This window comes from Hylobates moloch, unplaced genomic scaffold (assembly GCF_009828535.3).
Source record: "Hylobates moloch isolate HMO894 unplaced genomic scaffold, HMol_V3 SCAFFOLD_12, whole genome shotgun sequence".
NCBI classification, from domain to species: domain Eukaryota; kingdom Metazoa; phylum Chordata; class Mammalia; order Primates; family Hylobatidae; genus Hylobates; species Hylobates moloch.
The window spans coordinates 75255641-75269943 of NW_026652287.1; the positions used below are offsets into that span (position 1 = coordinate 75255641).

The 14303-nt window shown below is 35.3% G+C and overlaps 2 protein-coding genes across 3 annotated transcripts in view; one reads left to right on the plus strand and one right to left on the minus strand.

Moving 5' to 3' along the window:
* The window catches only part of GLIPR1L1 (GLIPR1 like 1), a 42709-nt gene extending 31106 nt beyond the window's left edge, over positions 1–11603 (plus strand). Inside the window, exons 4-6 of one of the 2 annotated variants that reach the window (XM_032170779.2) lie at positions 4887–4975; positions 11321–11347; positions 11446–11603. In XM_032170779.2, coding sequence (XP_032026670.1) covers positions 4887–4975; positions 11321–11347; positions 11446–11537 — 208 coding nt within the window. In that variant the 3' untranslated portion in view covers positions 11538–11603. The remainder of the gene's footprint in view (positions 1–4886; positions 4976–11320; positions 11348–11445) is intronic. The other variant, XM_032170780.2, reaches the window with a different exon arrangement.
* Positions 1–14303, minus strand: part of CAPS2 (calcyphosine 2) — a 120129-nt gene that overhangs the window by 93681 nt on the left and 12145 nt on the right. The window lies entirely within an intron of this gene.

Sequence of the window (14303 nt, forward strand, 5' to 3'; positions counted from 1 at the left end):
TGTAGGGACATGGATGAAACTGGAGATCATCATTCTCAGTAAACTATCGCAAGGACAAAAAAACAAACACTGCATGTTCTCACTCATAGGTGGGAATTGAACAATTAGAACACATGGACACAGGAAGGGGAACATCACACTCTGAAGACTGTTGTGGGGTGGGGGAATGGGGGAGGGATAGCATTAGGAGATATACCTAATGCTAAAGGACGAGTTAATGGGTGCAGCACACCAACATGGCACATGTATACATATGTAACAAACCTGCACATTGTGCACATGTACCCTAAAACTTAAAGTATAATAAAAAAATAAAATAAAATAAAAAAATATATATATAAATTTCCACATATTTAAATCAGAAAAAAAAGAATAAACAATTTTGATAAAACAATATGTCAGAATAGAAAATCTGTTTTGATTACTACTTTCAGCTGTTATATAAACTGTGAGTTATAATGTATAATAAAGTGAAAGTACTTTTTCATTAGCGTAACTTTTTTTCATCTATGAGCAGAGAAAGCAAAATCAAGGTAAAAATAGAGGTCAGAAGAGTACGCAGGGAAGTGGCATGTGTCCTCCTCCTTTTTACCTACGTACCTAAATATGCCAAGGATTTAGAGAATGAGTTAAATGACACATAATTACTACATAATCAAAATACTATATCTTTATTTTAAGCATGTTAAAAAAAAACTCTGGAAATATCATCTGTTGTGCATTCCAGTATTGTAGAAAATAAAATAAATTACTATGTAAAAAAAAAAAAGAATCAGAAATTGAATGAAAATAACATCATTTATAATAGCATCACAAAATATAAATTATCTAGGAATAGATCTGGCAAAAGAAAGAGACATGCACTGAAAACTACATAATATCATGAGAGAAACTAACAAAGACACAAATAGTGAGATATAACTCAGTATTGTTAAGATGTCTTTTTTTTTTTTTTTTTGCTGCATTGATCAATGAATTCCAGACAATCCCAGTAAAAATTCTACCAGGCTTTTATTGTATAAATTGAGAAGTTGATCAGAAAATTCATATGGAAGTGCAAAAATTTTGAATAACCAAAACAACTTTAAATAGAATAAATTTAAAGGACTAATACTATTGTTTTCAAGTGCTAATAATATGGTTTTCAAAAGTTATTAAAACTGTAAAATATTCCCAACATTGTGGTATTTGCATAAAGTTAGACAAATAGATTAGTGGAATAGAATACAGAGATCAGAAATAGATCCACACATGGCTGACCACATTATTTTCAACTAATTTTTCAGAAATGCACAAAGGTATTTCAGTGGAAAAAAATAATAAATCATACTGGAACAATTAGTTATCCATAAAGTAACTTGGACCTATACAACTACAAAAATTAACTCAAAATGGATCATAGATGTATTTGTTCATTTTCATACTGCTATAAAGAAATACCCAAGACCGGGTCATTTATAAAGGAAATAGGTTTAATTGACTACAGTTCCACATAGCTAAGGAGGCCTCAGGGAACTTAAAATGATGGCATAAGGCAAAGGGGAAACAAGCACCTTCTTCACAGTGCAGCAAGAGAGAGAAGAGAAAAGGAGGAACTTCAAAACATTTTTAAAACCATCAGATCTCATGAGAACTCACTCACTATCATCAGAACAGCATGGGGGAAACTGCCCCCATGATCCAATCACCTCCCTCTCTCAACACGTGGAGATTATAGTACCCTCCCTCAACACATGAGAATTACAATTAGAGATAAGGTTTGGGTGGGGACACAGAGCCAAACCCTATCATTCTGCCCCAGCCCTACCCAAATCTCATCTTTGTAGTCGATGTCACCAGGTGAGTGCAGTGGGACTGGGTCATGCAAGTCCGCCTCCTTGTTCAGCCTTCTCTGCCTCAGGCTGGCGGGCGCCTGTAGTCCCAGCTAATTTTTTGTATTTTTTTTTAGTAGAGACGGGGTTTCACCGTGGTCTCGATCTCCTGACCTCGTGATCTGCCCACCTTGGCCTCCCAAAGTGCTGGGATTACAAATGTGAGCCACCGCGCCCGGCCTAATCTCATGTCTTTTTACATTTCCAAACCAATCATGCCTACCCAACAGTCCCCCAAAATCTTAAATGATTTCAGCATTAACTCAAAGTCCATAATCCAAAGTCTCATCTGAGAAAAGGCAAGTCCCTTCTGCCTATAAGCCTGTAAAATCAAAAACAAGTTAGTTCCTTCCTAGATACAATGGGAATACAGGCATTGGGTAAATGCTCCCATTCCAAATGACAGAAATTGGCCAAAACAAAGGGGCTATAGGCCCTGCAGAAGTCCAAAATCCAGTGGGACAATCATTAAATCTTAAATCTCTGAAATAATCTCCTTTGGCACCATGTCTCATAACAGAGGCATGCTGATGGGAGAGGTGGGCTCCCATGGCCTTGGGCAGCTCCTTCATGGGCTGATATTGAGAGCTTGTGGCTTTTCCTGGTACATGGTGCAAGTTGTCATTGGATCTACCATTCTGAGGTCTGGAGAATGGTGGCCCTTTCTCACAGCTCCACTAGGCAGTGCACCAGTGGGAACTCTGTGTGGAGTCTCCAACCCCACCTTTTCTTTCCACACTGCCCTAGTAGAGGCTCTCCATGAGGGCTCTGCCCCTGCAGCAGACTTCTGCCTAGACATCCAGGCATTTCCATACATCCTCTGAAATCTAGGTGGAGGTTTCCAATCTTCAATTCTTGACTTCTGTGCATCCACAGGCCCAACACTGTTGCAGTCTTTCTTCCCCTTAGTTCAGATAGTTCTGAGTTCTTGTCTCACAACCAGGACAAATTAGGTGTGTGGACACTGGAAAGTGAGTGGAGTAGAATTAATTAAACAAAAGAGAAACTCTCAACAAGAGAAACGTGACAGGAAGGGGATGGTTCCCCTACCCAGAGGCTAGAAAGTACCTCTTTGTGGCTGGGACTGGGGCCCTTTATGGACTCAGAATGAAGAGTGTGTGCTGATTGGTCTGTGAGAATGCCAAAAAAAAAAAAAAAGTTAAACTGAAGACACCACTCAAACCTGGCCACAACAGTGTAGAAAACTAATTAGGAAAGGGTAGGTATATGTAAAATAGGTGAAGGGTGGGTATCAATCAGAGGAAAGTGCACCAAACAATAAAACAAGTTCTCAATCCAGTCCAAAGATTTAACTTGTAGCTTGGCTTTCAGGTTTTAAACTGTCTTTGGCTTGAAGGTGGGGTTTCACCAGGAACCCAACCCTATCTGCCTAGGCATTTGGCTGCCTGCTGCCACTCTCAACATCATATGGGAGTCACCAAGGCTTGGGGCTTGCACCCTCTGAAGCAACAGCCCAAGTTGTACCTCAGCCCGTTTTAGCTGAGGAAATAGATATAATTGACTCACAGTTCCACGTGACTGGGAAGGCCTCAGGAAACTTACAATCATGACAGAAGGTGAAGGGGAAGCCAGAACCTTCCTTATAGTGCAGCAGGAGAGATAAGAGTAAAGGAGGAACTTCTAAACACTTTTAAAACCATCGGATCTCAGTAGAACTCACTATCAAAAGAAGAGCATGAGGGAAACCACCCCGATAATCCAATCACCCCCCTCCCTAAACGTAGGGATTACAGGTTCCTCCCTCAACACATGGGAGATTTGGGTGGGGACACATAGCCAAACCATATCAATAGACCTAAATATAAAATCTAAAACTATAAAAATTTTAGAAGAAAAGATGAACAAAAACCTCTATGACCTTTAGATAGCCAAAGATTTTTAAACTACCACACTAAAACAATGATATATAAATTTAATGTCATTAAAATTAAAAATAACTACTATTCAAAGACACTGTTAAGAGAATGAAAAGTCAAGGCACCTGGAAGAAAGTCTGTAAACAACAATAATAACAGCAACATATATCAAATAAAGGATGTACCCTGGAATATAGGAAGAACTCTCACAACTCAATATAAAGAAAACTTAAAACTAAATTTTAATTTTTTTTAAATACAAAGAAGATATGTAGGTAACAAATACACATATAAAAATGCTCAACATTATTAGTCATTTAAAAAATGCAAACTAAGGTCACAATAAATACCACTACACCACTATTAGATTGGCTAGAAAGTGGCCATGCCAAATGCTGGGGACAACGTGAAGGCCATGGTATTCTCATGCACTGTTAGATCTATGTCCCTATAATGATATATGTATGAATGCTTTGAACATTCATAGCAACCTTATTGGTAGTGACCAAAAACTTGACCAACCCAAATGCCCATCAATGGAAGAATATATAACTAAATTGTGGCATATTCTTTAATGGAAAACTACTCATGTTGTTATGTTTTTATTTGTGTACTCTAAGTAAGTAACACATTTTCAAATCTTTCACAAATAGAAGATAAAGAGCCTTTGAAAAATTTAAGACTTATACTATTGAAAATCAGGCATAATAGCTGTCAAGTCTTACATCATCAAATAGAACTAGATAAGGACTATGATATTATACTTTAAAATTAAAACATAAAACACATGTTTATGTTCGTTATTTAAATATTACTTATTCCATATACAAAATGAAGAAATAATCATAATATCTATGACAAAAACTTTGCAACTATCACATGCATAATTACCCTGGGTTCACATCTCATTATTCTTCTATAGAATATTCAAGAATAGAACTTCCACGTGATTAATCCTGTAAAGAATTGTTTTAGTAGTTTATTTTAACAAAAGAAATGAAAATAAAATTGAGACATATTATTTTTCATTTTCAACATTTATGACTTAATGAATGACTAAAACAACTTGCATACATGCATGAACAAAATCAGAGGAATTAACAGTCATTTGGCTATTCAATGTTTCTCTTTTTTACAGAGGAAATTTTGCAAATATGCCTCCTTACATAAGAGGAGAATCTTGCTCTCTCTGCTCAAAAGAAGAGAAGTGTGTAAAGAACCTCTGCAGTAAGCAAAAAAAAATAATATTATTATTATATTTAGAGAGTAAAGTTTCCATATATTTATTATATTTTAAAAATTTGGCTTCTCAAGTTTACAAATTATGGACAAGATTTGATTGTTGCTATCTGATGATATAAATCATTTGTCATAAATTTTAATACTTAAACTCAGATGATTTCTGATTTCTTCACTGATTACTCCCCTTCTGAAGCTAAAGAGCAGAAAGGAATAAGGTACAACCATGATTCAATTTGCTGCTGCACTGAAAATAACTATGGGTTGAAATGCTTCTTATTTTTACTTGCTTTCATTGATCTCCTGTTATTAGTTGTTAGAATAGTGACCCATTCAGAAGTAATTTGTTAGTCAATGTCCAAAGTAACTATGATTTAAAACTAACATGTTTCTCTTTCATGATCAGCTTTTTGGTTCTCAAAACAAATATGCTTTTTAAGACTAAAAGTATAAATTTTGGGCAGTGAGGCCAGAGAAAAAAAAAATGGAGCCATGTGTCAACAAAATATCAAACTCTGTAAAACATTTGAAGAGATTTATTCTGAGTAAATATGAGTGACCAATGGCCTGTGAGACCAATGGGCTGTGAGACAGCCCTCAGGAGACCCTGAGAACGTGTGTCCAAGGTGGTCAGGCTACAACTTGTTTTTTACATTTTAAGGAGACATAAGACAACAATCAATACATGCAAGATGTACATTAGTTCTGTCCAGAAAGGCAAGACAACTGGAAGTGGGGCTTGCAAGTCAAAAGTCAAAGGCAGATTCAAAGATGTTCTGATTGGCAATTGGTTGAGTTAAGTAATTGTCTAAAGGCTTACAATCAATAGAAAGGAATACCGCGGTTAAGACAAGGGGCTGTGGAGACCAAGGGTTTATTAAGTAGATGAAACCTCAAGATATCAGGCTTCTGAGAGACTAGATTGTAAATGTTTCTGATCAGATTGGAAAAGTCTCTTCTATTAGACTTAAGATCTGTATTGGTGTTAATGCTCGTCAGCTTCTGAACTCCCCTTTCCCATCATGGCCTGAACCAGTTTTTCAGGTTAACTTTGGAATGCACTTTGCCAAAAGTAGAGGCCCATTCAGATGGTTGGGGGGCTTAGAATTTTAGTTTTGGTTTACATTCTCCCCCTTCTGCCCAACATTTGCCATAGGCAAGATCAATGGCCAGTAAACATTTACTTTATCCCATAGTGTTGTCAGGGTGGCACGGCTGCCTGCCCTAGGTTCATCCTGTCCCTCAGTGGAACCCCTATTGCCAAGGGACCTAGATCCAAAAACTTACAGCCAATTTAAATGTTCCAGCCCAGATGAGAATGGACATGGACAGGCATTCATTAACTGTTAAGTTTTTTTAGGTAATGTAAAAGCCAACTAACAAAAACACAAAAGTGAAGATACAAAATTGACTTATCTTTAACTTCTATACACTGAGTTGCTGTAATCTTGGTTTCAGTTACAGACTTATAGCAATTAGCTACACAAAACATAAGCATTATTAAGACCTTTTAAGCTAAAGAATTTAGAGCTTTCTGTTGTGCTACATTTCTTTTTTTGTCTTTAGTAATGTGTCCTAAGGTTTCTGATAAAAATTTTTAATATATAATTATCTGCATAAATCTCATTACTGGGAGTACCCAGGAGGCTTTGTCATGGGTATCTTTATATTCTTTCAGTAATAATTTGTTGTTAATTCTACAGGAATCAGCAAATTATTTATGGTTAGAATGGATTAAAAGGTGCCACATAATAGCTCAGAAGGCAAAGTCCCTGTTTTACCAGCTGTTTAGGCATCTGTGTACCCATCCTTCATTGAGAGGATCTGAACTAATTATATCCCTCAAAACCAGCCCTTGTAATCTCATGCAACCACCTCTTGCACAGTAGTCCCTGGGCCTAGAGGGAGGGTGCTTGTATACTTTTAGTAACAGAGCATATGCAATGAAAAGCAGATCAGTCTCAATGGGATTCCAAATGAGGAAGATTTGTAGGTTTTGTCAAATCATCTGTCGTCTTCAGAATGCCATGATTCTGGTTTTCCTGGAAGAAGTAAAACCATGAGCGATAAATCACATTAATAATTTGACAGTTAAAAAAGAATGTGTGTGTTAGAACAGAAAAAGGAAACTATTCCACTAGGTCACTAACTAAAAACATAAAAAATTATAGCCTGGTACTCTTTAGAGGATTACTGTAGCCAAGAGATAATGCATAATTCCTTCTACCTTCTTTTGCATATAACTTTTAAATAACCTTTGAATTAAACATTTACCTTTCAATAAGAATACATTTTTAAAAAAATGTTTTCCTATCATTTTTCAAGTTGGATGTTGCCCAGAGAGTTAATGAATATCCATTGTTAAATATAACTTTAGATTCAAACAAACTTTAGACAAGTTTGTTTACAAACATTTATTCCATTACATTTACCTCATTAATTTATTTAATAGTTCACCCACAGTATTTATAAAAACTGTGATAGTCATCATTTAAAATTATTTCCCTGTTAACCATTTTTATACCCTATGAATTGTGGGTGTTTACTCAAGAAATAAACTTAAGGCTAACTATATGAGTATTTTACCAATAATTCAGTATGTAGCTGTTTTCATTAAACCAACAATACCAAATGTCTTATTTATCAAATATTACACAAGCAAAGATTATTCTGTTTTGGGCTGGCTTTATAGTTTTATAACCCTTATGCAAAATTTTGACACCTTATATTTGCCAGGGATAAGTATGAACCCACTTGATCAATAAACAGAAAGAAAAATGCTACAATTCTAATTCTAATGTTACTTTACGAAGAATTTTAAAGCCAGTTTATTTATTAAAGATTTTACTTAAGTCATGTGAACTTGAAAAGCATGTGGGCTTATTATTTTACTTAATTTATGACTACTCTTAACTTTAAGCCAATTTGGTACTTTGTGGCCACGATCCATAACAAAATACATAAACATATACACACACACGCATAGAAAGATCCTATTTTTATTTCAGAACTCTAGCCATAAGATATTAATACAAACTCACTGGTTTACAAAAAGGAAGATTGGATCTAAATAGTGGTTTTTGTCTCTGTAGAAAAGTAACAGCAGATTTAAAGCAGGCAGAAAAGAAAATAGAGAAGTAGAGAACTTAGGAACTCTTGAGTTGCAGATTGACCTTTGGGCTATGAATTTTCTTTGACATAATTTGTCCATCAGCTTAAAATGTGCAAAACAGACCATAATATGTAACTAGTTTGGGTGCTAGTAAACCTGGCATGCCCTCAACCTTTTTCATTTTGAACAAACACTTGCAAAGAGAGGCACCCTAAAACTAACAGGGCGCCCCAAAGTGGATCATTCTCCTTGTCTTTCCTCATTTTCAGATTGTTGTCCACTTTTTTTTCTTTAAAGGAGGAATGGAACTATGGCCTAGGAATTTTTTGTGTTGTAGATCAATGTATGCTGATTTTCGGTGAGACTGCAGTGTTTTACAAATGAGTCATTTCCACCCTCTTATGTGTCTCAGTTTCTCTCTCCAGAGGTCTATCACCTCTGAGAAGGCTAAAAATGCCAACTGAACAGCTCTATATGCATTTCTTGAATGAGCCTTTTAAAACTAATTTTGTTGAGGGTTCCCTGTAGGGCCACTGCATGTCAAAACGGGTTAACCACCCAGACATTCCCACTCAGTCCCCAGTCACCCAAGGGGCAGCTTGCAGTTGGAAGTAACAAAATGTCCTTTCTCTTCAGAGCTGAGGAGGTCTCTCATTTATCTATAAAAATGACAGTTTAAGTTTCTCACAAAAATGCACAGACAAGCCAATTGAGATTAATTTTGGGAGAAAAAGTAATGGAGAAGACACTTTAGAATACATCTCCAAAGTGGAAACCAAATAGGGTACCCAAAAGGCGGGGGTTCTCCTTGGCTTTAGAAAAAGGCAATGGAGAAGATCCTTTAGAATGCACTTCTAAACTAGAATTAGGATCCTAAACAACAACCTCCTAGGAAAAAAAAAAAAAGAACTTTTTGACTCTTTTGTAGTAACACTTAGCTTAAAACACAAACATATTGTATAACTATACCAAAGTATTTTACTTCTTTATGTCCTTATTCTATAAGCTTTTTTCCACTTACGATTTTTATTTTACTGTTTAAACTTTTTGTTAAAAACTGAAATACAAATATACACATTAGCCTAGGCCTACACAGGGCCAGAGTCATCAATATAACCATCTTCCATCTCCACATCGTGTACCACAGGAAGGTCTTGCACATCAAATTATATTCCTTTATGTAATGTATTTGTTGTTATTATAAATATTTTAGAATTTTATAATTGATTTTATTGGCTTAAAAAATTTAAATGCTTTTGTATATTAGTCTATTAACAGTTTTACCAAACTCTCTTATTATTTCTGACAGCTTATTTATTTTCTTGGATTTTATATGATGACAAATCATGTCTTCTGTTAAAAATAATGCAAGTTTTGTTCTTTCTTCTAATCTTTATATTCATTATTTATTTCACAAATAGTTCATTCATTTCTCCAGAGCAATGTTGAGCATAAGCTGTAACAGTAGACACACTCTTCTATTATTCTCAAATTTAAAGACAATGTTTCACCATTGTGTATGTTTGTTTTAGATTATTTTCATTGGTCCTCATTGCCAGGTTATAAAAGTTTTCTCTTTTCCTTATTTTGCTGAGTTTTTAATTTGAATAAATGGTAACTTTAACAATTTTTTCCTGCATCCCTTGAAATAATGCTATTTCTTTCCTTTTAATGTCTTAATGTTGTAAACTGTATCAAAGGGTTTCTAATATACACAGCTACACTGTAAAATTTCAAAAGGTACCGGGAGTTAAGTGATGCCCCAGTAATACAATATTACATTATTCTTTCATTCTCGTAATAAATCCAATTTGGTCATGAGGTTTCCTTAAGAGATGCTTAGATTCTTTTTAACTTTTTATTTACAAATTTTTGCATTTATTTTTAGAATTGTGCTTGGCCATATAATTTTCCTCCTGCATTTTTCCTTGATTGTTGACTTCAAGGTTGTATTAGACTCATTTTAAAAAGTTGGCATTTGGAAATAATTTTTCCTTTAGTACTTTGGTTACAGTTTGTATAAGATTCTGATTATTTAATTTTTTAATGTTTAGTAGACATTCTCTGTAAAGCTATTTTGTTCTAGTGTGAGTGTGTTATGTGTAAATTTTAATTACTGATTAATTTTTTTAATCATTATAGGATATTTGGGTTTGTGGAAGACTTTAGCAAATTTCCTGTTTTATCCACATTTCAATGAAATTCTCTTATATTTTTATATGTACTTCATGTGTAGCTATGTTTCATTTATGTCCTATGACTTTTGACTTGTACTTTTTCTCTTTTTTGTTGATCAGTCTTTATCAGAAAACATATCTTAGCTTGGTTGGCTTCTTATTTGAGAGATAGGAAATATAGCATAACAGTTATATATATAGACCTTGGAGTCAGATGGTTTAACTCAAGAGGTGATTAAGAGTATTAAATATGACTAAATACATGAAATTATTTGAGCCTCCCAAAAAGTAATTTTTCAATACATTTTAGCTATTATTATAATTAAGTTCCACATTTTCTATCATTTAACCCAGTTTATATTTTGTAGCATTCATCGCTCTCTGACATTATCATTTTTACTCATCCTATTTATTTAATTTTTAAATTGAGTACAGATTTTTCTCTCATTTTTCTACAATAAAAGGGATTTTATTTTTTCCTGGTAACCATTATATCCAAAGCTAGAATCATGCTGAATATGTAGTAGAAAGTCAAAAAAAATTAATTTTTTTTAAGTAGATTATTTCCTAATGAAGTGCTGGATGCTATTAGAATGGTAAACTGGGGAGGAAAGTTTGATGTGGGAAAGACATCGAGAAATATTTGGAGTAAAGACCACTACAGAAATGAATGAGATTGTTAATGAATAGTTCTGCATACAAAAAATTCAACATGAAGAAATTACGTTTCTTCAGGGACTTGAATTGGGAATGAAAGAGTGGGAAAAATAAAGTTAACTACTTTATAGCTTTGTCTGCTTTTGACTTTTGTGCCTTCAACACAAGAGGTATTTTAGAAATATTTGTTGACATAACACTGTTGGAAGGAAGCATTGTAAAGAGTTTTAAGTACTGTAGGATTGATTAGGAAAGTTTCATTTTCTTGTTAAAAAGTCAAACTAATTTTTGTTAGTTGATTGTCTTATTCTAAAAGCCATAAAAGCAAAGAAATATCTTGTCTTGTTTTATAATATTTTACAATATTAACTTTTATTTTTACTGTAGGGACTCCACAACTTATTATACCTAACCGTATGTATCAAAATATTTTAGTATTAATTAAATTATTCCCTCCCATTGAAAATGAATTGAACTCTTCACTATTCTGGTTTTGTTTTTGTTTTTGACAGAAAATCCATTTCTGAAGCCAATGGGGAGAGCACTTCAGCAGACAGCCTTTAATCCATTCAGCTTAGGTTTTCTTCTTCTGAGAATCTTTTAATGTCATTTAAATACAAAAGAAATTCTCAAATGTTAAAATAAAGGAATAGTTTATTGCTTAATATAAGATCATCAGTTTGATTCTTTATTGAATCTTCTATACTCTTGCCTGATAACTAATTGTTTTTGTTTTTAACTCAAAAAATGTATCGTAGTATGGAAAATGGATAGCAGTAGAACAAAGTCTTAAGATTACTTTTTAATGACAAATCCATATGTATATCAAAAGTGTTCCACTCTTTAATTTTCTAATGAGAATGGATTGTCATTTTAGTTATAGTACATTTAGAGAACTAAAGACATTTCAGATATTAGATAGTTTCCTTATATACCAGTAGTTTCCTTTGTGAATACCATCAACATAATTCAGAAACAAAATGTTACTGAGGAAAGTTTTTTCGGATAGCATGTAATGTTATACATTATGGCCATAATCAGTGGTTGGGGAGTAAATCAATGAATTAAACTCAAAAAGGAAAATTAACTAAATTTTCAACCTTTACAAAGTAAATATATGTTCTGCAAATTAAAGTCACACTCTTCTAGGAGATTTATTTTTAAATATGCCCCATAGAAAATAACAGGATGCTAACAGCGTATCTTTTAAAAGCCATACAAAATTAGTATAGGTAACAACATCTCTACAAACCAGAGAATTATTCAATTCTGGCATTTCTTTTTTCTGAAGGAAAAAAATATTTAATAAATTCAGTTTTCAAAATCATCAATGCTGAATTGTTGACTCCTGTGGAGTAAATTATCTGGATGTTTTTCTTCTCAACTAAGGCAAGCTCCAGCTTCCTTCAGCTGTTGTATTAGGGCTCTCTAAAGGGACAGAACTACTAGGTTATATGCATGTATAAAAGAGAATTTATTAAGGAGAATTGACTCACACGATCGAAAGGTTAAGTCCCATCTGTAAGTTGAGGAGCAAGGAAGCCAGCAGTAGCTCAGTCCAAGTTTCAAAATCTCAGAAGTCAGGAAGCTGACAATTCAGCCTTTAGTGTGTGGCTGAAGGCCTGAGAGCCCCTGGTAAACCACTGATGTAAATCCAAGAGTCCAAAAGACGAAGAGCCTGGAGTCTGATGTTTGAGGGCAGGAAGCATTGAAGTTCTGCACACTGGGGAGATTTCCCTTCACAAGCATCCTTCAGGGATACCAAGAAAGGGGCTATGGTGCTGCAGCTGTCCATTTTGAGGTGGTGTCTGCATATCATGCAGAACCATCCATAAACCAGGCCCTAGTTTTCTTTCCCCTGTCAACTGATCATAGGGAAATGCAAATGTCTCACCAATGAGTCCAGTGTGTTTGCTTTTTCTCACTCACTGGGTCCAGTCAGCATTGTGTTATCAATGTAATGGACAAGTGTGATATCTTGTGAAAGGGAAAAGTGACCAATATTTCTGCAAACAAGATTATGACACAAAGCTAGAGAGTTGATATACCCCTAAGGTAGGACAGTGAAGGTATATTGCTTGCTTTGCCAACTGAAGGCAAATTGTTTCTGGTGGGCCTTATGGACAGGAATCAAGAAAAAGGCATTTGCCAAATTAATGGCTGCATACCAGGTACCAGGATATGTGTTAATTTGCTTGAGCTATGAAACCACACATGGTACAGCAGCTACAATTAGAGTCACCATTTGGTTAAGCCTAGGATAATTCACTGTCATTGTCCAAGATCCATCTATCTTCTGCACAGGCCAAATGAGAGAGCTGAATGGGGATGTGGTGGGAATCACCATCCCTGTTTCTTTTAAGTCCTTGATGGTGGCACTAATGTCTGCAATCCCCCCAGGGCTGCAATATTGTTTTTGATTTACTATTTTTCTAGGTAGGGGCATTTCTAATGGCTTCTTTTTGGCCTTTCCCACCACAATAACCCTCACCCTATCGGTCAGGGAGCCAATGTGGGGATTCTGCCAGATGCTAAGTATGTCTATGCCTATTACGCATTCTGGCACTGGGAAAATGACCACACAATTCATCCAGGGACCCATTGGCCCCACTGTAAGTCAGACCTGAGCTAAAATTCCATCAATTACCTGACCTCCATAAGTCCCTACTTCAACTGGAGGACCACAACGATGTTTTGGGTCCCCAGGAATCAATGTCAGTTCAGAGCCAATATCCAGTAGTTCTCGCAAGGTCTCATCATTGCCCTTTCCCCAGTACATAGTTACCATGGTAAAAAGCCAGAGTTCTCCTTGGAGAAGAATGGGAAGATGACGAACAGTACAAATTTTTGGTAGCGTAGTGGGGTCCTTCCTCAAGGGGATCCAGCCTCCTCTTTATTCAAGGGGTTCTGGGTCCAAAAGTGGTTCAAGTCTGGAAATTGATTGAGGGTCTGTGATTTGCTATTTTTATAATACAAATTAGTCTTTTGTCCACTCAACCTGAAAGTTTTCTGCCTATACAAATTAAGTAACAATGCTGTAGGCTTCCTATCAATTTTACTTCTAGAAACACCGTAATTAATTAGCCAGTGCTAGAAGTCTACATGAGTCATACTATTCTGATTGCTGCTTTGCCTGTGCTGTCCATTATGGTAATTATGCCCACCTTGTCTTTGACGGTTGAGTGCCACTACTTGGCCCCTGCCACCTCTGGATCCAATTATTCCCATTGAATGTAAGTTTTCCAATTGAGTGAGTGTGGTTCCCACTGTAAGATCTGGCGTACAGAGAAGAGCAATTGCAGACTTCAAGGATGCAGGTACTCCCCTCACAAATCTGTTTTGCAAGATATTGGTTAAGGGTATGTCTTCT